Below are 24,550 nucleotides of genomic sequence, written 5' to 3'. Positions count from 1 at the left end.
CTATAGTTTTCCAAAATATAAATTTTCTGAGATATCAACTCTTGTGTCTCTTTAATTTTTTTGTCACTTTCTTCCAATTTTTCTCTTAAATCATTTACTTCCAATTCTACTGCTGTTTCCCACTCCTCCACGTTTACTACTCTTTTCCCTATTTCTGCCATGACCAGTTCTAACATTTGCATTTTGTCTTCTGCTCTTTTCATTTTTCTTTTAATCGCACTAAATTCTAATGATAACCATTCTTTTAATGATCTAATTTGTTCTTCAAAAAAGGCTTTATCTATATTCTGTCCATCTGTTTTAACTTCTATTTCCCTGTGGTCTTCTACTTACTCTTCTTCTGTGTCTGTACCTGTGCTTGTGTCTTCTTCTCTTCTTTGTATCTGTGTCTCTTCTGTTTTTCCTGGTGAATTACTTCTATGTCTTTTTCTGGCCTCCTCTTGCTAGGCCTCTTGCTGTTGATTGTTTTGTTGCCTGTCACCCTGATGTCGTTCTTCTTCGTCCAGCTCCTTGCTCCTTTCCTCTCCATTGTTTTTATCCTCCAGCTGAGCGCCCTGATGCCGGGCATCCCTCAGCTGTTTGTGTCACACCTGCCCACTCCTTGGCTGAGCCCCCCTCCCGCCAGTGTTCATTTTTTCCTTTGATTGCGCACTTTTGTTTGGCTCTGAGAGCCATTTTTGGAGACTAGTCGGGAGGTCACAACTTTGCAGGGCACTCACCAACCTTGGAGATGGGCTGCTCTTCACCACCACAGCTCCCTGCTCCTTCGTGCAGGTAAGGCCTTCTTCTTTCTTCTCCGGCGATTTTTCTTCTTTTTATCCTGTTGTTCTTACTTTCTCTTTCTTGGGTGCCATCTTCTTGTTCTTCTCTGTAACTTTATCTTCTTTCTTGAGTTTTGTATCCGTTGAGCCTTGTCTTTTCCAAACTTTTTTTCCTTTTTTCTGGAGAGGGCTGGTTCAACCCGACCGGCTACTACTCCATCACGTTACTCCTCTGTTTTTGCATATGCTTGAAAGTCAAATATTTGTGCACATTGTAAATATCATTCAGTGAAAAAATATTTGCCCAAAAGTCCTGTCAACCTCAGTTGAAATAAACGCTATAGATTTGTGGTGGCTCGCCTGCCAGGAAATTGAACTGGCTTGGGAAATCTCGGGCAGTGCGATTACGTTATTTTGGCTATGTGTGACGCGGGGGTGGCTGGGAGCCTGGCGTTTTAATAAGTGCGCGAGTCTAACAGTAAGTTGTTGTTTTCAGTTTGAATTCAACTCGATCATGACTTTTTATTTCATACCACAATACACTGACCACATTGGTGACCCCAACGGGGCCAAAAAGCTTTTGGACCCAAAATGGACAACTCAGCAGTTTCCCTCAAACTGCCTGTGTTCTGGACAAATCGTGTGGTTTGGACAAGCTGAGGCTCAATTTCACATTCGTCAAATAGTGGAACTAAATACTACCATGTGGTAAGCGCCCTCGACTAAGAAATGGCAGGTCGAATAGTCAACTTCCTCCATGATCCAACAGATCACGGCAGATATCTGGCTCTTAAAGACCTAATTCCCTGCACATACAGTCTCTCCTGACACCAGTGTGTTGCACGGCTCCTGCATATGGATGGCTTGGATGACTGCGCCTCGTTGGAGCTAATGACTGACATGTTGGTGCTGGCAGATGGTCATAAACCTTACTTGCTCTTTGAGCAAATATTCTTCGAGCAAATGCCAGAGAATATCCACCTCATGTTGGTTGCTGAAGACTTTGCAGATTCCTCGAGCGACAGCTGCCTGTGCAGATGTTCTGTGGCGTGCAAAGCAGTGGGTGTGTGTCCCACTGAAATGAGTGCTGTGTCATACCCAAAGGCCCAGGCTCCACACACACAAGTGCCGAGAGCCCACACAACCCCTAGTAAAGAAGTCACAAAGATAGACTGCTGGTGTTTTTATCACCAACAATGGGGTTCTGGAGCATACCATTGCCAAACACCATGTGCGTTTCCAGAAATGCCTGAGCTGGTCACTAATGGCTACAGTGGGTGGCCACTATGACAACCTGTTTTACGTATGGGATGAGCTCTCTGGGCGTAAGCTATAGTCAACGCAGGAGCTAAAATTAATGTCCTTCCCCCTTACAGCTATGATATCCGTACCAGGAATGTGAGCCCAGTTCTTAAGGCAGTTAACAAAAGTACAATCCACACTTATGGTACGTGAGCCATACCCTCGTGGTTCAGCGGCAACAAATTCTCCTTCAGGTTCACACTGGCTGCAGTCTCTCTGCCGCTGCATTGAGCGGACTTTCTCAGAGCTCACTTCCTGCTGGTAAATTTAAAGGAGTGCAGACTGGTGGATGCGAAAACCTTTCAATCTTTCCACCTAGGAGAAGCCAAACTACCCACCCCACATTTGGACTCAGTGGTGTACTCCACTGATAAATTTGCCAAGGTTATTGCAGAGTTCCCAGACATCGCTACACCACAGTTCTCCACGGCCTCAACTAAACGTGACGTCACCTATATCCTGATGAATGGATCTCCACTTCACACCTGACCCCGACGACTACCGCCCAATAAGCTGCACGGCCAAACAAGAATTCCTCAAGACAGAGGAAATGGGGGTCATTGCAGGTCCAACAGCTTTTGAGCTTCCCCTCTTCACCTGGTGCCCAAGGCTATAGGAGACTGGAGACCATGTGGGATGTGGCAGCTCAACGATGCCACCATAGCAGACTGCTACCTTGTGTTTCATATACAGGACTTAACCACAAATCTCTATGGAGCCAGGGTATTCGCGGATTGATTTCGTACGAGGGCATCATCGGATCCCAGTGAACCACAAGACGTACCCAAAACTGCCATTTGGTCTCTTCGAGTTTCTGCATATATCATTTGGCCTTAAGAATGCTGCACAGACATTCCAACGATTTATGGATGCAATGATGTGAGGAATGGACTCTCTCTTTGTGTACTTGGACAACATACTCGTTGCCAGCCATGCCCACAAAGAGCAACTGCAGCTCCTATGTTTACTCAGCCACTGCCGATAAGACTTCAGTCTAACAATAAACCCCACGAAGTGCAAATTTGGGCAGTCCTCATTTGACTTTTTGGGACATCAAATCAGCAGCCAGGATGTCGTCCCATTACCAGCCAAAGTGGAGGCCATCCGCAAATTTGCAAAACTGCTCACAGTCAAAGGCCTGCAGAAGTTTGTAGGAGTGATCGCTTTCTATCATCTGCAGCCCAGATCATGAAGCCCCTGTTCGACCTCATGTCCATAGAAGCCAAAGACCTGGAATGGACAGAGGAGGCGATGGCAGCATTCAAAAATACAAAAAGCACCATGGCAAAGGCAACCCTACTGGTCTACCCGACTGCTTTAACAGTGGACACATCAGATTCCACAGTGGGCGGAGTATTGGAGCAGACTATCAGTGGACACTGGAAGCCTCTTGCATTCTTTAGTAGGGACCTACGACCCCCAGAGACAAAATATAGCGCTTTCAATAGGGAACTACTGGCCCTGTACCTAGTGGTTCGACATTTCTGTTATTTCCTGGAGGGCAGGGACTTCACAGTGTTCACAGACCACAAACCACTAAAATTCGGATTTGCAAAGAGTCAGATCCATGGTCAACTCCACAGCAGCGCCACCTCTCTTACATATCTGAATTCACCACAAGGATTAAGCACACCTCTGGTAAGAGTAACGTGGTAGCATTCTGGTATTACGATCCCCATTGCCAAGAGTTGACTATATGGTGTTTGCTGAAGCGCAACAACAAAACAAAGACATTTCAGCGTACCGAACTGCAGTTACTGATCTACGCCTTGAGGACATCACCTTTGGACCTAAAGAAAGACTTTTCTTTGTGATATGTCCACGGATCAGTTTCGCCTATCATCCCAGCTGCCTGGAGACAACACATTTTCGTCACACTTCACAGATTGGCACACCTCTCAATTCACGTGATGGTCTGCCTAGTTTTCAACAAATTTGTCTGGCATGGACTCCAGCTAAAATGTGCATGCACTGCCAGACGGCTAAGGTGCAGCGACAAGTGAAGCCACTGCTTCAACCCTTCAAGTTGCCGCAATGAAGTTTCGACCACGGGCAAGTCGACATCGTCGGCCCACTCCCGGTGTCACATGGTTGCTAGAAGTGGTTCCGTTGTCGAATTCCTCCACCAAGTCTTCCACCAGGGCACTCGTATCTGCTTGGTTGTCTCGCTTTGGTCTTCCCTCCCATGTCATTTCCAACAGAAGTCTGCAGTTTACCTCTTCTCTATGGGACACGCTATCTTGACTGTTGGGAATACAGCTCCATCGCACAACAGCCTTCCACCCGCAGTCCAACAGCCTGGTGACAAGATTCCACAGGCACCCAAAGACTGCATTGATGACCCGCCTCTTGGGACCAGTCATGGCAGATAAGCAACCCTGGATACTCCTTAGTATACGGACTGCACCCGAGGAGGATCTCCAGTCATCATCAGCAGAATTGGTATAAGGGGCTCTGCTCGTCATGCCTGGCGAATTTTACCAGCAACCTGAGGACAAGAAGAGCACCCTGTGAAGTCCTAAATAAACTGCGGGAGCAGCTTGGCAAACTGGCCCTGGTGCGCACATCATGACATAGCATCACAACATCCTTCGTCCTGAGAGAGCTAAAAAGCTGTGAATTTGTGTTTGTGCTTAGAAGTGCGCATGGACCACCCCTGCAATAGCCTTATGAAAGTCCATTTGCGGCGTAATGGCACAACTGTGTGCTGATAAAGGTGGGAGATCAGAGACATTCACTATTGATCACCTTAAACCTGCACACCTAGACCTGGACAAGCCTGTAGCAGTACCACCAGGATGCAAATGAGTGATACCACCCAAGCACAGGAGGTAGACAGAGACACCAGTGTTAGTGCCTCCAGAAGCCAATTCTGGGGATCGGGGTTGTGGGGGGGGGGGGGAGAGGAGGGGTATTGGTGTGGGCATATGGCATCTCGCCTGCCAGGAAATCGAACTGGCTCAGGAAATCTCAGGTAGCCCAATGACATCACCTTCGGCTATGCGTGGCGTGGAGGTGGCTGGGAGCCTGAGGTTTTATAAAGTGAGCAGATCCAACAGTAAACTGTTGTTTTCCATTTGAACTCAACTCAACTATGACTCTTCATTTTGCACCACAATAGAGCAACCATAGATTCAGTATTTTCCAATTGCTGATGATGAAATGAGATCCCAGAAAGGAGCATGACTATTTGGTTTAAAAACAATGAACCAATAATTAAAGACTGTGCAGTCAAAGATACTAAAAAAAAGATACAATGGCTCTGATATTGTTGCACTCTCCAAAAAGAATTCTTAATCCATGGAATGCAACAAAACAGGTTAAATAATGTGCACTGAAACGTTAGGTGAATATTCTTCCATTTTCAGAGTTCAGGAAGCATTGTCCTTTTTATCTTCATTATAATTAACTGGTTTAAGTAACTGGCAAATAATTATGCAAATTTTAAATGGAACAGCCTTAACATTCTTGTTTTGCGCTTGGTTTCTTGCTCATCATCTTGCTTTAATGGGTTGGATTTTGCAGCCAACATGGCTCATCAGATACCACCTCAAGGATCTTGCACGCATAATGCCAGGAGAAAGAAAAAAAATCATTTAGCTCATGCCTTACGCTTACTATGAAATAGAATTTAAAATATCATGAATTATTTATAGTTGAACTATATTTTTAAAAATCTATAATTTTGTGAAATACTTGTCTAATAGAATTCATGCTATTCATTTTTGGGTGGGGGGAACCAGATAGTGGCAGTGTGATGTTTAATGTCTTATTCTTAATGTTTTATATAACTTTTATGTTATATGAATAGACTATAAATTTTTATTAATGTAGCTGTTTTCCCTTAGTTTCTGTGAAGAGGCTGCATAATACTGTGGTCTGAGACAGATGGATAAGGCATTGAAAGTAACTGGGATTTCCATACTAAACATTGTTTTCGTGTTAAAATGTGCATTCACACAAAAAAATTAAATAGTGGTGTTGGTTTCAACATGATGGCAAAAAGACACAATCACTATAATGGTAAAATCCAGCTTGTCGTGTCACATTGAATCTGCTTGCTCATTTAAGATCCTACTGCTCGATTCAAATATTTCCAAAATCTCAAAATGACCCTCATAAACCAATCTTCACCAAACTCGAAACATCTTTTACTTCAAAATACTGGAAGTCTCCATGCCACAATGTTCATTGCTTATATTTAACATGAGGAAATAAATTCCTTTCAATAAACAGCACTGTATATAATATAGACCTGAAAAAAGTTCTCTTGTATTTAAACCTCACCATATCTCGTATTACATAAAAGTGAAAATATTATATGATGTTTAAGACCCAAGAATAAATGCAACTATTTTTCAATTTTAGGCAGAACTGCATTCTTGCTGATGAAATGGGTTTGGGCAAGACCATCCAATCTATTACATTTCTTGATGAAATCTCCCTCACTGGCTTGAACGGTCCTTTTCTCATCATTGCGCCTTTGTCTACAATTGCAAACTGGGAAAGAGAATTTCGCACGTGGACAGACCTGAACGTCATTGTTTATCATGGCAGTATGATCAGTAGACAAATGATTCAACAGTATGAAATGTACTTCCGGGACTCAGAGGTACAATCTTTGCATCTAAAAAAATTCTGTTGCTTTTAGACTAACTCGAGAGTCAAGTTTTTCATTCTTTTTTTTTGTTTTATTTGACTTTTAATGATTCATCACCATTAGAATTATTTCAATACTTTTGAACTTCAATTGAAAACAAACCTGGCTAAGAAAATATCTAATAATAAACTATTAAAAATATTCCTCTCTTCCAACATTTGGTGGCAAAATGAAGACCTTGCTGAAAGTTAATTTTTCATATTTCAAATGATTTGTGAGCCTGATCTTACCAACAAATTCTTTTTTGAGGTTTGGCTTAGTGCTATAAACAGTTCAACATCAAACCATCCTACTGCACTGAATGTACAGTTCATTGTTCCAGGCATCTTCATGTCTTAAATTAATTCATTTTAAGAGATTTGTTTGTTTCAGCCCTTTAACTTCTAATCGGATGTGTTCAGTAACTAAATAAACCTGCATGTCCTCAAAATCTCAAATAAAATCAGATGCTGCAAATAATCAGCACGTTGGGCAGCATCTGTGGAAAGAGAAACAAAGTTATGATGGATGGTCATCAATCTGAAATATTAACTGTTTCTTTCTCCGGAATTGCTGTGTGCATAGCTGAGTATCCTGTGACCTGTATCATGGTTTCAGCTGAACATATAAAGGACCTTGGTTCCTTTTATGCTAAAGAAAATGCACAGGGGTTCTGGGAGGAACAATGCAGAGGTCTGGGTCCACTGCTGCTCATCAGTGCTCTGGGTGTGCAGAGGCACTGGTGAATTTACTTGGCCTTTCATCATTTGTGGAGCTAACCCCCAATCCCCAGTAGCTGGAGACAAGATGAGGGGCTCCTCTGGGCAAATTGCCAGGAATTCCACACCCCAGTGTGCCTGCTCCAGCCCCTCCCGATGAATGTGAATGGATGTAGAGGATGAGATCATGTGGTGATCCCACTAGTTTCAGGATGCCTGCCCGTGTGGTGATACCAACACCCATTGGCCTCTGAAGGGAGGCCAATTCAACCTGAATGCGAAAGGGTATTTCCCAAGGACGTCCCAACCTAGCCTTTCAATGGGAGAGGAGGTGTGGGAGAGTCTTTGGGCACATTTTTCATTCAAAAATAAGGCCAGCATGTTTTACCTGGGGTATCAATAGCAAACACCAGAGGATATTTGTTTAAGGTAAGTAGGAGAAAATTCAGAGATAGGCTTTTTACACAGAGAGTAGTGGGTGCCTGGAATGTATTGCTTGAGGTATTGGTGGATGCTGGAACAATAGGGATAGATTAGTACATGGATACAATAAAAATAGAGGGTTATGGCTGTGAAATAGGGATGGATTAGATTATGGAGTAGGTTTCCATGGGTCATCACAATCTTGTGGGCCAAATGGCTTGTACTGTGTTGTTATGTTCTATATATAGCAATGTGTCCCTATAAATTAACATCGGTATGTAATTTTCTTGAAGTATCACAGAACCAATTTTCTCTTTGTTGCAATCAAAGGACTTTACAGGCCAGCCATGTGAATTGTTGCTGTGGCAAAAAAAAAGGCTGCACGTTAGCACAGCATCACAATGCCTCAAGCTAATAACATGCAAAATCTTCAAACTATCACTGACAATGCTGTGAAAATCTATGCAAAGCACACAGCCTTGAAGCAATCCTTCTCATCTTAAGAATGATGCCTGTGTTTGAATTCAAGTTATTCATTGTTCATTGGGCGAATAAAGTTGGCCAGTGTCGTATTGATCTGGCCTATTGATCATTTACAGGAGCAAACAAATAAGCATTCCCATCATTGACGCAGTTTTGAAACAGGCCCACTGTTGTAGATGTCCTTCATGGTAGGACTTCACTATTCACTATGAGGGAAATTAGAGTGAGGCGTAAAATGGAGGACAGAAATTGAGGAACTACTAAGCAGATCTGGCAGTGTGAATAGAGAGAGAGAAAAAAAAATTACTGTAGTGAATATCACAGAGAGAAAATCTACACTGGAACTGAGATAACAATGACCGGACATTGTTAAATTCATATAGTGTTTCCTTTTGGATTTGTCTGTATTTTCATTTGATGCCCAATTAATTTAATTCTTTAAAGGCTTTTCATTGGTTTCAAACCTTTATTTTTAAGAGCTCATTGTCACAATATCCTTTCCTGAGGAAGATAATATAATTACTTCGACCAATGGTGAATTCAATTATAAATTTGCCAAGTTTGTATGAGAGAACTCTTATTGTGAAAACAGGATATAGATCTCCTCACGATTTTAAAATTTTGCATTTAATCCCCAGGGCCGGATCGTTCGAGGAACATACAGATTTAATGCCATGATAACGACTTTTGAGATGATCTTGGGTGGCTGTCCGGAGCTGAACGTAATTGAATGGCGTTGTGTGATTATTGATGAGGCTCACAGACTGAAAAATAAAAACTGCAAACTACTGGAAGGACTGAAAATCATGAATCTGGTGTGTTAATGATATTGGTGGAACACTTGGATGATATTGAATCGATGCAAACGTAACTCTGATCTGGGGCAAATTAGATCCGTGGGATTTTTGTCTTTTTTAAAATCTTGTATCCAGTTCTGAGATTAAGATATTCAAGTGGATACTTAGAGTTTATTTATTTACTTGTTTATAAGTATTGATAAAGCATTTAAAGATAGCTTAAATGCATGAAAAGGACTGACAGAATATATTTATTAAATCATTGATTGCTGTCACAGCACATTTCCTTTGGTGTCTGAATCAGTTTGTATAATTTGTTCATTAATTTTGAATGTATGATCTTGATGACAGAAGAACTAAAGTTTTAGACCCACCAAATTGCATTATTAGGGTCATACTGATGAAATTGTGTCAAGATCAAAAGTATCATTATTATTCTGAGAAGATACTTCTTAGCCTTCCTTCTTTGTGAACTGGTTGTAAGTTTCTAACTCAAAACAAAAGCATAAGCAAAAATGAAGCTGGATTTGATTTGATTTTACTGCTAAGTGACAAATGAAACTTGATGAGAAGGTACAAACTCTTCCATTTCAATCCAGGAGCATAAGGTGCTTCTTACGGGAACTCCATTGCAGAACACAGTGGAGGAGTTGTTCAGCTTACTTCACTTCCTGGAGCCTCAGCGATTCTCTTCAGAAAATACATTCATGCAAGAATTTGGAGATCTAAAAAGTGAAGCACAGGTAAAAGAAAAATTACTTATTTTTTAAATTAAATTGATGATATAAATTAAATATAAAAGAAATCCTGATGATGATTTAAAATACTCAACATCAGTGGAAAGAGAAATAGTGGTACTGTTCCAGCTTGATTGCTAAACATCAGGAATTCTATATTCTCGAGATGGATAAAACAGTCCTTCAGCATATCCCCCTCAGACTCCGTGAGATCACCGCTTACTCAATCACATTGAATATAGGTTAAGCTTCAGTTGTTCTTCATAGAACAGGACCATCATCTTTTGGAATCACTTTTGCAAACGCCATTGTCCTGATTCCAAGGCCATAATATCATTCCTCAGTTATAGAGATTAAAAACTCCAGTATTCCAAATTTGTTCTCACCGTAGCTCTGTACAAATTTGCCAACGCTACTTTTGTGCTCAAAACCCTTTGTCATAAAGGCAAACGATTTGCTCTCTAAGGCTTGCTGTGCTCTGTTGGAGAATTTTTACTGACCTCTGCAATGTTAGAGAACATTGCATGTATTAATTGAGTCATGTATTAATTGAGTCATGTATTAATTAGATTTGAATTGCATGTTTGGATCAGGAAGATAATAAAATATACTCCTACATGACTCAATCTGTGAGCATTACCAGACTGGAGGCAGCTCAAAGCCAGGCAGCATGAGTTGAATGAAGTAATGTAATATCAAAATATAAGTTCCACATTAGGCAGTGGGAGTGATAATATTACAAATAATATGATACAGGAAGAAATCTCCAAAAAAAATTACATAGGGAGTTCATTGTTGGAGAGAGGTGTAACTCTGGAGGCAATCCTCTTTCAGAATTAACTGCTTCAATGAGATCCATTTCACTTGGTGTGTTGGTTTACCATACCAGAACACTTACATCCATAGTTCACGAACATACATTATTGCTCTTCGAGTAACCTTGAATAAGTTGGATGCTTCGAGGGTAGCACCTTGTATCCATCCCTGTCCATGCATTTAACGTAAGGCAGATACAACAAAACGCGTGATTTTTGTTTTTCTAGGTGCAAAAGCTTCAGGCAATACTAAAGCCCATGATGCTGCGGCGTTTAAAGGAAGATGTAGAAAAGAAGCTGGCTCCAAAAGAGGAGACTATCATTGAAGTCGAACTGACCAATATTCAAAAGAAATATTATCGTGCAATCCTGGAAAGAAATTTCACTTTCCTATCCAAAGGAGCAGGGCAGGCAAATGTGCCAAATCTTGTAAATACCATGATGGAGCTCAGAAAGTGCTGCAATCATCCCTACCTTATAAAAGGTAACAATCTGACTACTTTCTCTGAAACAAATGTTTACTTAATATTATACAGTTGAAAATGTTGCATTTTATTTCTTTGCTCTGTTAATTTAACATTTTTTTTCTTGAAGGAACTTCAGTAGAATTTCCCAGATTCGTGATCAGCTTTCTTAACTGTTGATGTGTCACTGCACTAGTGACATGAAATGTTTTGTCAGGGAATCCTTTAGAAAGTGGATGTCTGATCATTGCCCATCCAATCACTGCCTGTCTAATTATTGCCTGTTTGAGATTTAAATCTCCAGTGAGTTGCATCATTTTAAATCAGCCCATAAATAAACCATTGATTTTTCTGTTGGCTAACAAATTGGAAAAAATTATGAGTCATTCATGATGTTGCGTTTGGCTCTGAAAGACAAGATTTTGAGGTTCAAATAGGGAGTGGCTAGGACAAGGCAATAGAAATTAAGATAACTAATTTATCCCATTTTGAGATGTAGTAATCACTTTTATATTGGGTATTTGAAAGCAGGTGAAAATATTTGTTGTGCTTTTTCATAGAAACTTTTAATTGGTTTGCTTATCTCTTTATATACCAGGTGCTGTTCACAGTGATACCAATTTATTATCTCTGTTGAGGTATTTAAATAAATACCTCAATAAATGAGCTTCAGCAAACCTAACTTTTAAAAGTTAATTGTGCGATTTGCAACAAGGATCCAAAGCTAAGTTTTCCAGCCCCTTTTTGTTGCTTGTGGCAGTTCTTTGGAAAATAATGACCATACCACTCTGATTATCTGAAATGGTCAAGACTGGGCCTATGTCGGATAAACATTTTTTTTTCAGAGAACTGGTCATTTTTTTAAAAACAGTCCAGTAGCAACGGTGTTGAAACAACAACAAACAAGGGAAGCATGAATATTGAGTGCAGTTTTGGTCACCTTATCTAAGGAAGGATGTTCTTGCAATGGAGGGAGTGCAGAGGCGATTCACCTGGCTGATAACTGGAATGGCAGGAATGACTTATGAGGAAAGATTGCGCAAATTGGGATTGTACTCGCTGGAGTTTAGAAAATTGAGAGGGGATCTCATAGAGACATATAAAATTCTGGAAGGACTGGACAGAATGGATGCAGATGGGATGTTTCCAATGATGGGAAAATCCAGAACCCGGGACCATGGTTTGAGGATAATAGGCAAACCATTTAGGACCGAGATGAGGAGGAATTTCTTGACCCAGAGGGTGGTGAATCTGTGGAATTCATTGCCTCAGAGGGCAGTAGAGGCAGGTTCATTAAATCTATTTAAGAGGGAATTAGATCTATTTCTTCAGTATAAGGGTATTAAAGGTTACGGAGAGAAGGCGGGGACAGGGTACTGAACTTTAAGATCAGCCATGATCTCGTTGAATGGCGGAGCAGGTTTGAAGGGTCGAATGACCTACTCCTGCTCCTATCTTCTATGTTTTTTCTATAATATTTAATTCTCACCAAAAAAGTGCTGGCCGCTGCTGATCACTGACACCTCCCCAACGAGGCCCCGCTCCTGCCCAGGAGCTCGAATTTCCCGCTCCTGTCTGGCAGCCCAATCTCCACGGTCAGTTCAGGTCCCCAAAAAAATTGGATTAATGAGGATTTCTGATTTGTTTTGGATGTTTTGGATGTCCACATTTATCCAAATTTAAAAAAATTTTTTTTAGATAAATGATGATTTCGGAGAATCCGATTTCGGATAATCAGAATTGTACTGTATTTCATTTGTCGGAAAAGTAGCAGCCAGTTTGTACCTGCAGATTTAAGAAAGAATAATGTATACTTTGGTGATGTTTACAGAGTGTTACTATTGGGTAACACACCAGGGATAACCTCTTCCTCCCTCCTACTTTTTATCAGCATGTCATCCACTTTTCTCATAATTTTTTTGAATCCACCACATCTGTTTTCAAGATGGGGTTTTCTACTCAGGGGCTTCTGAAACTTCTCGAAACTTGGCTCCCCTCTGTCGTACCTAATGGAACCCTCCATTTTCGCATGTCTGTTCTCACTCCCCCCTCTCCCATGACATAACAGTTAAGTTTAATGATTGCACAAGTACAACCTGATGAAACAGCGTTCTCCGATCCTCAATGCAAAACATGCAGACACATAACCAGATAAAACACTCAAACAGACAAATAATGCACATGCAGGACAAGTAATAGACAGCAATAGGGTTCTCTTCATCCTCGCCTTTCACTTCCTCATCCTCTTCTATTTTTGCCTGACCACCAGTCACACTTTCCCCTCTCCCTGCCTTTCTCCTTTCTCTAGGGACCATTCGCTTTGTGACTCTCAAGTCTGGTCATACTTTCTTACTCACCACTCCCCATATCGGCATATTCCTTTGTGAATGTAGGAAGTCAACACCTTTTATTCACAACCCGTGGACCTCAGCAGCGCACAGGCACTTCTTTCAACCTGATCTGCTTGTCAGTGCTTAAGATGTGTTCTCTATTGCACTGGCAGAACTACACGTAGACCAGGCAAACATTTTGTGAAGCATTTACCTTTGTCTACAGTGGTCATCTTGTGCTTCTGTTTGTGTGTCATTTCAACTCTTTCCCATTCACACGCTGAACTTTTTTCTTCAACCTTCTCCGTTACTTTGGAGAGGCCAAATATAAACAGATCAACAACATTTTATCATCTACTTGACTAGCTCACAACATTATGATATGAATATTGAATATTTAACTTTGAGGTAACTCACCCTTGGTGTTTTCCTCCTATAGATGCTCACCTACCCTATTTAGTTTTCTTGTCTTTTAGTTTATCTTTTCCCCTTCCTCACCCCACCAGGTTCCACTTGTACATCATTCCCTTCCCGTTTGGCTCCACTAATCACCTACCGCCCTCTTTACCAAACCACCCCACCCCCCCACTCCCCTTTCATGTTTCCACTGGTTTCCATCTGCCCATCATCTCTTCCCTGTGTGGTTCTACCTATCTCTTGCATCTGTTCAATGCACACCTCATTCTGTTATATACTGGCAATCTTTCCACTTTTCTTAGTCCTCATGTACAGTCAAGAGGCAAAATGTCTATTTATATCTTTTGCCTCACAGATGTTGACTAAAGTTCCTCACTCAACGTCTCATCACTTGTCAGGAAGGCGCAACAGTGACTGCACTTTCTGAGAAGACTGAAGCAGGCAAGGCTACTGGCCACCATTATGTCATCTTTCTATAGGAGCTCCATTAAGAGCATCCTGGCTGGCTACATCATGCTGTGGTGCAGTTGCTGCAGAGAAATGGATCAGAGGTCAATATTCAGGACCATAAAAGTGGCAGAGAGGATCATTGGAGTCTCCCTTCCCCCCTCCCTGAATCACAGAGGACCCCTTATACACTGCACATAGGATCTTTCAGTTGCTTCTGTTGGAAAAAAAAGATACAGGAGTATCAGATCCAACACCACCAGGCTGAGGAGCAGCTTCTTCCCATGTAACAGGCCCAGAGGACCCCAAAACTCAGCAGCAAGAGAAATTCATCATAAAAAATGGTTACTTAAACAAAAGTTACTTTTAATTTTCTTTAAACATAAAAACAGGATCAAACTGTAACTTATTAGTATTAAATTAACTTAACCCCTTCTAATTCTAAGCGCACATGTATGTAATGTGTGAAAAAGTTCAAAAAAGTTCTTTGATTCACAGTCCAATCTCACTTCTCACTCCTCCAAGTTCACCAGTTTCAGACAATTCTTATACTGTGCATTTATGAATCTTCACCAGGCTTTGGTGCTTGAAAGGTAAATGGTTACCACTTAGGAAAGTTCTTGTCAGTTTTCAGAGAGATTTGTTGCTTGTTGGACACACACAAACTGAAGTGGCTGATTGGAAGGAATCAGTTTGTGTGTGTCCAACAACCTCTTTCTTTCAGGTCACCACAGAGTCCATTTTCTGTTTCCTTTATCTCAGGTGAAACACTATACAGCCAACCATCTCCTCTTGTATGGACCACAAGGACTTTCAATAGGCTGAACTCAGAACTCACAACCCCTCTTCAAAATGGGTTTTTTTCACAAGCTTGTCAGCTCATCATGTTCCAGTCCCAGTTGCTGCTGCTGAACTGAGTAACTGAATTCTCATTCTCTCTCTCTCTCTCTCTCTCTCTCTCTCTCTCTCTCCCAGAGAAAACCACATGACCTTCTTAGAACAGCAAACTGCATTCAGATAGACTGTGGCACCAGAACCAAACTTCTGAGTCCGTTCATTTATTGCTTTCCAAAACCTATTACTCCACAGTATGTCCAATTAACACCTACTTGTGAAATCTTGAGAGGCATTCTTCAAAGTTTTTGCAAAGGCAATCGGAACCTGGGCTGTTTGGCTTGAGCAGAGCTCTGGCCTTTTAAATAAGATCTGTGTTGTGAAATGTTTGTGACCCACACAAAAAAACCTACAATTTATCTCCTTTAAAACACATCTATATACAATGTAAAATATAACATAATCTATTACATCCTCGAGCAGTGAGAATGCTGAACGAATACTTGTCTCGCGTATGTGTTGTTTGTGTATGAGTTATGTCTGGTTGCATGTCTTTATGTTTTGCACGCTGTTTCATTGGGTTGCACTTGTACAATCAGATGACAATAAACTGAAAGTTTTAATGGTATTTCATTTATTCTCTTTAGGGATGTGGACTTCAATGTCAAGATCAATATTTATTGTATATTACGGATATCCAGGCTGTATGTCTAATTTTTTTTAAAAAACATACAGTGTGACACTGCAGTCCACATTGTGAAGATAATTTTCGAGAACTGAATATCACGTTGGGCCATTTAAGAAGGCTGTTTAAAGCAGTGCATAGTTCAGTCCTAAGTAAGGCACTAGATGGATTTTTGTGATAACCTGACAGTTTCTTGGTCTTTATTACTTGTGCTTACCTTTGAATTAGATTATTTAGTTCAATGATGCTGCAGAGGTAATTGAATTGTATATTGTCGCACTTACTTTGAAACAATGAAATATTTTGTATGCTATCCAGACAAGTCAACCTGTACTCAGTTACAGCAACTAAAAGAATAATGAAACAAATGAGCAAGGTGTAGTATAGAGTTACTAAGAAAAAGTGCAGGATATAGAGGATAATACAGTGAAACAGTGCAGACAGAGTCGGCGTCAGAACAAGTCTAATTGGGGGTATTAGGGTAACTAGAGTGGAGCGGGTGGCACAAACTGACATTCAAAAACACTCATTGGGTGGGAGGGGAATAAATGGATGCCTTACTTGCCATGAACTTCCTCCATGCGCTGCTGTCATACTTCCACCCCCATCCCCACATAACAGACAAACGCACGTGCTTATATGGAGAGTAAACCACTGTGAGTTGGTGGGGGGGGGGCACAATAATTAATTTGGGAAGGGCTTGGCCTGCGAATGTCCCCACCCCCCCCCCCCCCACCCCCATGATGCCAAGCCTGAGTGCAGAGGTATCATCTTTATCCAAAGAGAGGTCCATTCAAGAGTATGATAACAGCAGGCAACAAACTGTCCTTGAATCTGCAGGTTCATGTTTCCAAGCTTATGCATCTCTGGCCAACAGAAAAGGTGAGAAGTGTGACAGTGGGGTGGATCCTTAAGTTTACTGGCAGCAATTCTATTTCCTCAGAAGCCAAAGGAAATTTGACATGACTCAGACCAGTTTTTATTGATGCACCACTGAGCACCACTGTCCAGGTGCATTACAGCTTACTACAGGAACTGATGTGCCCAGGACTGCAAGAAACTACAGGGTTGTGAATGTAGCTTAGGCCATCAAATCAACTCCTCAGAGCTCTTCCATCTGGGCATTTGAGTAACTAGCGTAATAACTGGATTTCTATGCAATCAGTCAAGGAGAAGAAAATCTTGAGGATAGCAGTGGTGTCACCGTGACTTGAATGGTACAGATGTTGAGAGTGGAAAGAAGCAAAGTGGAAAACACTGGTTTTTAAGACATAATGTTTATTTGGTAAAACTCAGCAACACTTCAAATAGTCCACCAACATGCTCCTATCAGAATTGTGTTTTCCTACCAATGCTCAAACAAACCTTTCAGGACATTTAAGAAAACCATGTAAGTTGCAAAGTTGATGGACCCACTTGATTCATTATGTCCATTTCATCTCTTTTTACTTGGTTTGTTCTTGTCAGAACTAGAAATGGTATTCTTCGATTAAATTGCAAATTCTCTTGGTAATGGAGTTCAATTATGATTTATATGTTGGATGTTTTAAAGCACAAATTCACAGGTATGACAGTATATAATCTAAAGTGAATCTGCTGTTACAATCTGATATTTAAATACTTAGCTTCAGAGACCTTTCCCAATTGATATTGATTTAATTGAAACAACAGTTTTACTTCTGTGGATATGGGTTATTTATTTGGCAATGTAATGAAGTTCCCTTTGTACCAGGTGCTGAAGAAAAGATTCTTGGAGAGTTCAGAGAGATGCACAGTCCAGCTGCTCCGCATTTTCATCTGCAAGCAATGATCCAGTCAGCTGGTAAACTGGTCTTAATCGACAAACTGCTTCCAAAGATGAAAGCAGGAGGTCACAAAGTTCTTATCTTCTCCCAGATGGTGCGCTGCTTGGATATTCTTGAGGACTACCTTATTCAAAAAAGGTACAGTTTTTGGTGTAAAGATTTCTTAAAAGTAAGAAATGATATAAATGCTATTTTTTTTTAAATTAATTTAAAACAACCGAAAATTTTGTCTGAGGATTCTACTTGCCATGCTTGAATTTTGATCCTTGTTTCAGTTGTGTTCACACCATTCTGCCAATGTCAACTTCTGTAATAAGGCATCTCACTTCTGATTTTCTTGCTAGCCAAAAAAATTAACTCTATCATCTGGGTAGTGTCAGAGGAATTTGAGCTCATTGGATCATTGTTTGCACAATATAGTAATTGATTGGTTTAACCAAATGTGAAGATGGGAATGATTTGATATCAATGCAGCTCATTGTTTATTTTTTGAGCATTCCAATCATTAAACATTGAAATACTCAGAATTTGGAAATTAAAAAGTTGATGAGAACAGTGAACTTTGGAAAACCACAACAATTTCTGAAATTTAGAGTTTGACTGAAATTTAATAATATGAACATTGGTGTGTTTGCTGGTGACTTTCCATGTATCTTGGAGCAGCTTTCAATGTAATGAATGGATCATTGAAGCTTTTTGTTGGCCATTCAGTGAGCAAGGAGAGATACCACACCATTCATCATAAAATAGCCAAGATCCATAAGAAATGTGATGTGAATAGTCTCATCAGTTATAAATAAATGATCACAGGATAAAGAATAGCTACCTCCTATCCTGTGAACTTTCCAAGATGCTAAGAAAACATGGTCAACTGCAAATACTGAAATTCTTCTGCGCTTTTTATCGTGCTTGGAGTTGCTACAATTTTAATGGCAAAATTAGAACTTTGTTTGAAAATTATACAGTGGAACTCCGATATAACGCGATGAGCCAGTGGACCCCTTTTTTCCTCATTCCAGAATTAAAGTTGTTTTCAGATCACAATGGAATGCACCATTAGAAGAGAAAAATCTTTTTTAGTGAAAGATAAGCTTCACGCACTTGACACGATCAAGAATAAAAGTTGCACGTGACCTTGACATACCTGAATCATCTCTTCATGGTTGGAAATCTCAGGAAGATAAATTACGTGTGTCGCTTTGGAAAGTTGAGGAAGAGCCAGGACAAAAGGCCAAATGCATGAAGACAGTCATAGATGTCAGTCTCAATTACTCAAGCTTGCCCAGAAGACATTCCAATTTCTGGGCCTATTCTCAAAGCTCAAGCTGAGAAGTTTGACCAGCTGATCAACAAAGAAACCTCACAATTCAAAGCAAGCAATGGATGGCTAGACTGATTTAAATGCCCTCACAGGATTTCTCAAGTGTTAGTGTCTGGAGAAATTCACTCAGCCGACAGTGCTGCCGCCAGTGAATACCCAGTAAAACTAAAAACTCTCTTAGAAAAAGATGGCTACATCAAAGAACAAGTGTGCAACTGTGACAAAACAGGCTTCTGTTATAAGATGATCCCTGTCCACACACTGTCTAACAAAGGTGACGCCCATTGACATGAGGGGTTCAAACAATGCAAAGATTGCATGACATTGTTGACAAGACTGGAACACATAAGTTAAAACCGCTCATGATTGAACATAGCATCAGTGTCATCTTTGAGTATTGGTTTTACATAATTGTCCCTGCTGTTTATGCTCATTTGCATAAGCAAAAACTAGAACCCAAAGCTCTTCTTTTGCTTGACAACTGTCCCACCCGCCTGGAAGCTTCCAACCTATAAGCCATGGTAGTAAGATCAGACTTTCTTATCTCCTAAGGAACACTGCATCTAAGATCCAGCCCCTAGATCGGGGATCATCTCCATGCTCAAACAGAATTACAGGTGTGAATTAAATCCTTTAAGTCGAATTTTCCCCACCGTGCTACCACAGGGAGCCGGGACCTCAGGTTGCTGCAGGAGCAGGGACCTCGAATTGTCACGGGGAGCAGGGATCTCGAGCTGCCACGGGGAGTGGGGACCTAGGGCTGCCACGGGGAGCAAGGACCACTGTATACAGTACTTTTAATACAAAATATGTACTTTTACAGTAGTTTTAATATAGATTTATTTTTAAATCAGTTGTAGATGGATGTAACTCGCATAGGTCAAAAGTCAAGGACTCCCTGTATTCAAACTATTCTGTGAATGAAAATGTTCACATACCCTGATATTTAAAACCAAACTGTGGAGGCAAAGTAAATTTTCTGTTTAGAATTATTGCATTCAAATAAGCGATTTTGATTTTTGAATCTAACTTACTGTCCGACAAAGATATCCCCTTTTAACACTGAAAAGCCACGTTATTGCCAAATATATGACCCGTCTCTGGAAGCCAACTTGCTTGTTCACACAGAAAAGAAAAAATGCTGGGTCAGTGAGTCCTTGCACAACAAGCCGGTTTCCTAGAGCAAAAGAGGCGGGACTTGTAGCACAGTAGCGTCAGCATCTAGTGCAATGTAAAACATGTGCGCCAGGCAGTGATATTTTTCAAAGTATTCCATTGTTAAGGCTCAATTAAACTCCTAAGATACATAAAGATACATTTAATTATAATGAAATTAGGCAATGCCTTAATGCCGATAAGGCCCAGTTTACGGAAGCATTGTAACTCATTTTGTGTGGGTTTTTTTTAAAGTGCAGATATAAATATATTTCTATGCCTGTTTTCAAACTGCCTGCACTATAATTTATCCTTTGGAGTGAGGCGTTGTTGCAATGTGAAGTACCCCGCAGGTGGAGAGGGTTAGGGGTGGGGGTGGAAAAGGAAGCCAGAGATTCGCGGACCAAGTTTCTGCATTTTCTCTGCCTGGGACCATGGAGGGCCAGCAATTCATTCCCTGACAGGGGATTCTTGTGTGCTCTTTCCACCAGATACATTACGAGTTTATGTTGTGTGTTGCACACATAAGATGTCATCACGACATCATCTCCCCTTCCAGTTTCGACCCAGCAGCATGGCTCGCCCTTTTAAACTGGTCCCACTTAGTCTCTGACACTACTGACCTTGGCAGATAAAAGCTGGGTCAGTTCAGATTCCACCCCCCCCCCCCCCCCAATCAACCTTTGAAGCATTCACCCAGGTAGGCGAAGCGTTCGAAAGGCAGATAATACCCAGGTTAAATCCTCTGTGAAAAAGGGGTAATAGACTTTGAGACGCCTGATGCCCGAAATATTGGTTACCCTTTACTTCCTACAAATGCTGCATCATCTGCTGAATTTCTCTACCACATTTGTGTATTGTGCACTCAACCCATCATCTGCAGTTTTTCTTGTTTAACTTAATTTAACTTTAAGTTGACTAGTTTTAATTTGCATTTATTATAGAGTTCCCTGTCCTGCAAAGTTAGCATTTTCACGTGTGGATGTTCAAGATCTTGATATTTAGTGTTTCAGGTTATTTTCAGGAACTATTCATCTGGCATTAACCTGGACATTACATTTCTGAGAGCAATTTCAAGATTATCTGATGAAAAAGACAGCTTGTCAGATACACTTACAACCTCATCCAGACAGCTCAGACTGTGAGTGGGGAGAACTCTTTGAGAGGCAGGTAGCCAATTTTAATGTTAATTGCTTATGAAGAGTGAACTTAACAATAATTTTGAACTTGACCAGAGGGTTCAAGTTTCATAAGCTTTATGGAACTCATCAGTAAAATGCATGGAGGATCATAGCCACGGTAGGGGAGCTAAAGAGATTACATTAAACCTGATGGTAAGGTCTCCAGCTCCACAGCTGCTCTCTCTTTGGCTATATTCACAGAAGTCATGGTGGGAGGTTACTCAGAAAGCCTTGGAACAAACTTTGTAAAAAACCTTGGTTTGGTTTCCAGACTTTGCAAGTAACTACTTGTTAACTGCACTTTGTAGGTCTCAATGGCTACATTACTATGGATGCTGCTTTTATTGCAATACTTTGGAACTTGGAGGCAGAGCACGGTGAATATCAGCAAGAGTCTCGTATACTGCAGCAGACTTCTGCCCTGGCTCCACAAGGAGCAGGGCATTTGCTCAGACCGTGCCTGCCGCTTCAAGTACAGCGAAAAGAAACTCATCATCTCGTGAAATGGTGCAAGGTGGTGCCAGGTGTTTGCAGTCTTTCGGAACACGGCCTGCTCTATGTTGGATCTGGTGGTTACAATTAACCAGTCTCCAGCTTTATTTCAGGATCATTCGAGGGCTATACCAAAGATGTCTGAAGGACCTTTTAGTCAGCAACATGTCAGTACACAAGTGGGTGATTGATGATTTGCTTGCTAAGGCAGCCAGGTTGCGTAAGCCGCAATCAGAGTGAGTGATTTGCAACTCTGGTTTGCTTTCTCTCAATGAAGGATGTAATTGACTGGAAGTCTGGTATACAAGGCAGACCCCAAAATATCCAGGAATGGCTCTTTCTTGCAAGGACTTCCCTTCCATTATGTTCAAGTATGCACAATAATTATGCTATTCTAGTATTGGAATGGCATGGTGAGGGAGGGAGAACTGCCACCCTGCCTTCATCCAGTGTGCTCCCTGACCCCATTACACTTCAGAACAGATTAAGTGACTGATTGCTTGAAGATGAAGGATACGCAAGTCATCTAATTATATACAGCCAACCAATGAGGCAAGGAGTAGTCCAGCCACAGCTATCTGACAACCATTTGCCTTGTTGAGCAAGCCATCAGCATGTTGAAGGTTCATTTTGGACATATTGACTGCTATTTCAGAAATATCAGCATGGTTGAACGCATTTGATAACTCCCAGCTAATGTCAGTGGGATGACATATGCTGTGCTCTGTGAAATGTTGTACAGCAGCAAGATCCTGTTACAAACACTTGTCAGAGAGGAGAGAGCTTCTTTGGAGGAGGAGAAAGCTTATGCTAAGAATGCAAGAACAGCAATACACATTCCCAATCACGATGCTGTGGTTGAAGAGAAAGCACGAAGCTGGAGAAACTCAGCAAGTCGAAATATAGAAAAGATAAAGCTTCACTGAAACCAAGGTTTCAGGCTTGAGCCCTTTAAGGTATCTTGATGAAGGGCTTGCTTTCATCTTGGTGATGTTTTTCAGGCTTCAATTTCCAACCTTCCAAGAGAGATGGCAGATTGCACCCAATAACCTTGCATAGATCACCCAATACAAACCAAACTTACAAACTATCTCCATTCCTTGAACTACCCCCTATTCATCAAGCCTCATCTCACCATTCCAGGCAGATTAAATGGTTATTTTATTTAAAGCAGAACAGATTATACTGCCGCAAGAGGAGTTCTATCTGCAGAGTTTAACATTTTAGGTTAGTAACGTTTTGAAACAGTTTTGATGGAAAGTCTACAGTTTGAAATATTGACTCTTTCCAGATGCTGAGTACCACCAGCACTTTGTGTTTATTCCAGACTTCCAGCATCAGTAGGTTGCAAACCTTGACTGAGGACCTGAATGGCCTTATTTAATATTCCTTTCAGACAGCCATTTATTTCCAGGCACGAGAAAATCATTGCCAATGCCGACCCACTCATGCTAGTCAGAGACCCCCCCCATCTCTGAGAGAGCACACAGTGAAGCTGGGGTGTCTGCTCAATCATCTGACATTCTTGCTGTTGGACTTTGATGCAGCATATGCTTGGGCAATTCTGCGGCATGGCACATGGACTTTCATGTTTCTGGCATCTGATCCAGTTCATTCAGAGCATTGGAGTCACTAGATGAAGACCCAACTACCTTTCTGACTGAGTCCAGCGGGGTACAAGTACCCGAACTGGAAGGCAGCAGGAGTGAGTCCTGTAATGACTTGGCCTCAGTGAAGGTCCTGTTGCTGGAATCATGTGACAGATTAAGCTCCTGTGGAGGGCAACAATATGAAGTAAAACAGTTAAGGTAAGAATGATGAAGGTTATCATTCTGGACACAATTTCATTTTACTCACTGCTGGCTTCAAGATTGAGTAGTATGCATTGTGGATTTATATCTGGTAACCATAAGTTCTGTTTATTGTAATCTGGCTGGAGGGTCATCTCCAGGATTCTGCCTCTCTCTGCTCTGGTCTGTGATCTCTCTTTTTCTTTTCATGATGGGGGAGGAGGGAAAAATGTTGATAGTTGGCGTGATGCTATAGCTGTACGTGCATACATGTTTATGAGAATCAGTAAATCAAATATGACCCTTTTCTCTTGAATTAGTTCTAAATTTAACCTCTTTCTGAGAAAATAATTACAGTTGAACTGTTGACCTCCCCCTAATTGTGACATGACCAAGCGTGTAATCAATTCACTTTAGTCTTAACACTGTGGGAAATGTGCAGTGGGTGGAAATTAAATTTAGATTTGACGGTTGTGGAAAATTATGATGGGCTATTTAATCAGAAATAACTGATTAATTGTAGGTTAGTGATATCCTGTTTGTGGTAATTATAAAATGATTAATCATAACAGAAAATGGAGACCCACAATTACCAGGAATTTGAGATCCCAATCTCTGCAGGTGACAATAATTTGGAAAGAAATAAACATATTTGTTTTTCCTAATTACATTTCAACCATGCTTTCCAATTATCTTGTTTCATTTTTTGTACATTGGAATTCTAATTATTAAATACTGACCTTTAACTGTTGCTTTAGATGTTCATTTGGAGTGATGGTATTTCTCCAAGAGGGTGGGGGCAGGGCGGATGTAACGTGACTTCAGCTCGTAAAGCCCGACCTTGATGTGAAAAACCAAACTGACAGTCCAGCTGGTGCCTCTGTGCATTGTATTAATGTAAAGGGAGCTATTCTTTATCCTTGAAATTTTCACATGCTGAATGCATTGGCTTA

At 40.9% G+C, this 24,550-nt stretch overlaps 1 protein-coding gene and 1 long non-coding RNA gene across 11 annotated transcripts in view; one reads left to right on the top strand and one right to left on the bottom strand.

The window, feature by feature from the left end:
- The window catches only part of chd9 (chromodomain helicase DNA binding protein 9), a 243,818-nt gene that overhangs the window by 161,538 nt on the left and 57,730 nt on the right, over positions 1-24,550 (top strand). For all 10 annotated transcript variants that reach the window (XR_011345802.1, XR_011345801.1, XM_069901582.1 and 7 more), the window contains exons 12-16: positions 6,432-6,675; positions 8,966-9,142; positions 9,724-9,867; positions 10,905-11,160; positions 17,586-17,796. Coding sequence is in view for 8 of the 10 variants with exons in the window: in XM_069901582.1 (XP_069757683.1) it covers positions 6,432-6,675; positions 8,966-9,142; positions 9,724-9,867; positions 10,905-11,160; positions 17,586-17,796 (1,032 nt within the window). In the remaining 2 variants the exon portion in view is untranslated. The remainder of the gene's footprint in view (positions 1-6,431; positions 6,676-8,965; positions 9,143-9,723; positions 9,868-10,904; positions 11,161-17,585; positions 17,797-24,550) is intronic.
- LOC138744841 (uncharacterized) lies at positions 9,647-23,909 on the bottom strand. Its single transcript, XR_011345804.1, has 2 exons — positions 23,665-23,909; positions 9,647-9,849 (listed from the first exon to the last, which is right to left on the bottom strand). It is a non-coding gene; the product is annotated as an uncharacterized lncRNA (long non-coding RNA).

The sequence above is a fragment of the Narcine bancroftii genome, chromosome 10 (assembly GCF_036971445.1).
Source record: "Narcine bancroftii isolate sNarBan1 chromosome 10, sNarBan1.hap1, whole genome shotgun sequence".
Taxonomy (NCBI): domain Eukaryota; kingdom Metazoa; phylum Chordata; class Chondrichthyes; order Torpediniformes; family Narcinidae; genus Narcine; species Narcine bancroftii.
Note: the sequence above shows the minus strand (reverse complement) of the source record. Positions and strands in the feature narration are given on the sequence as shown.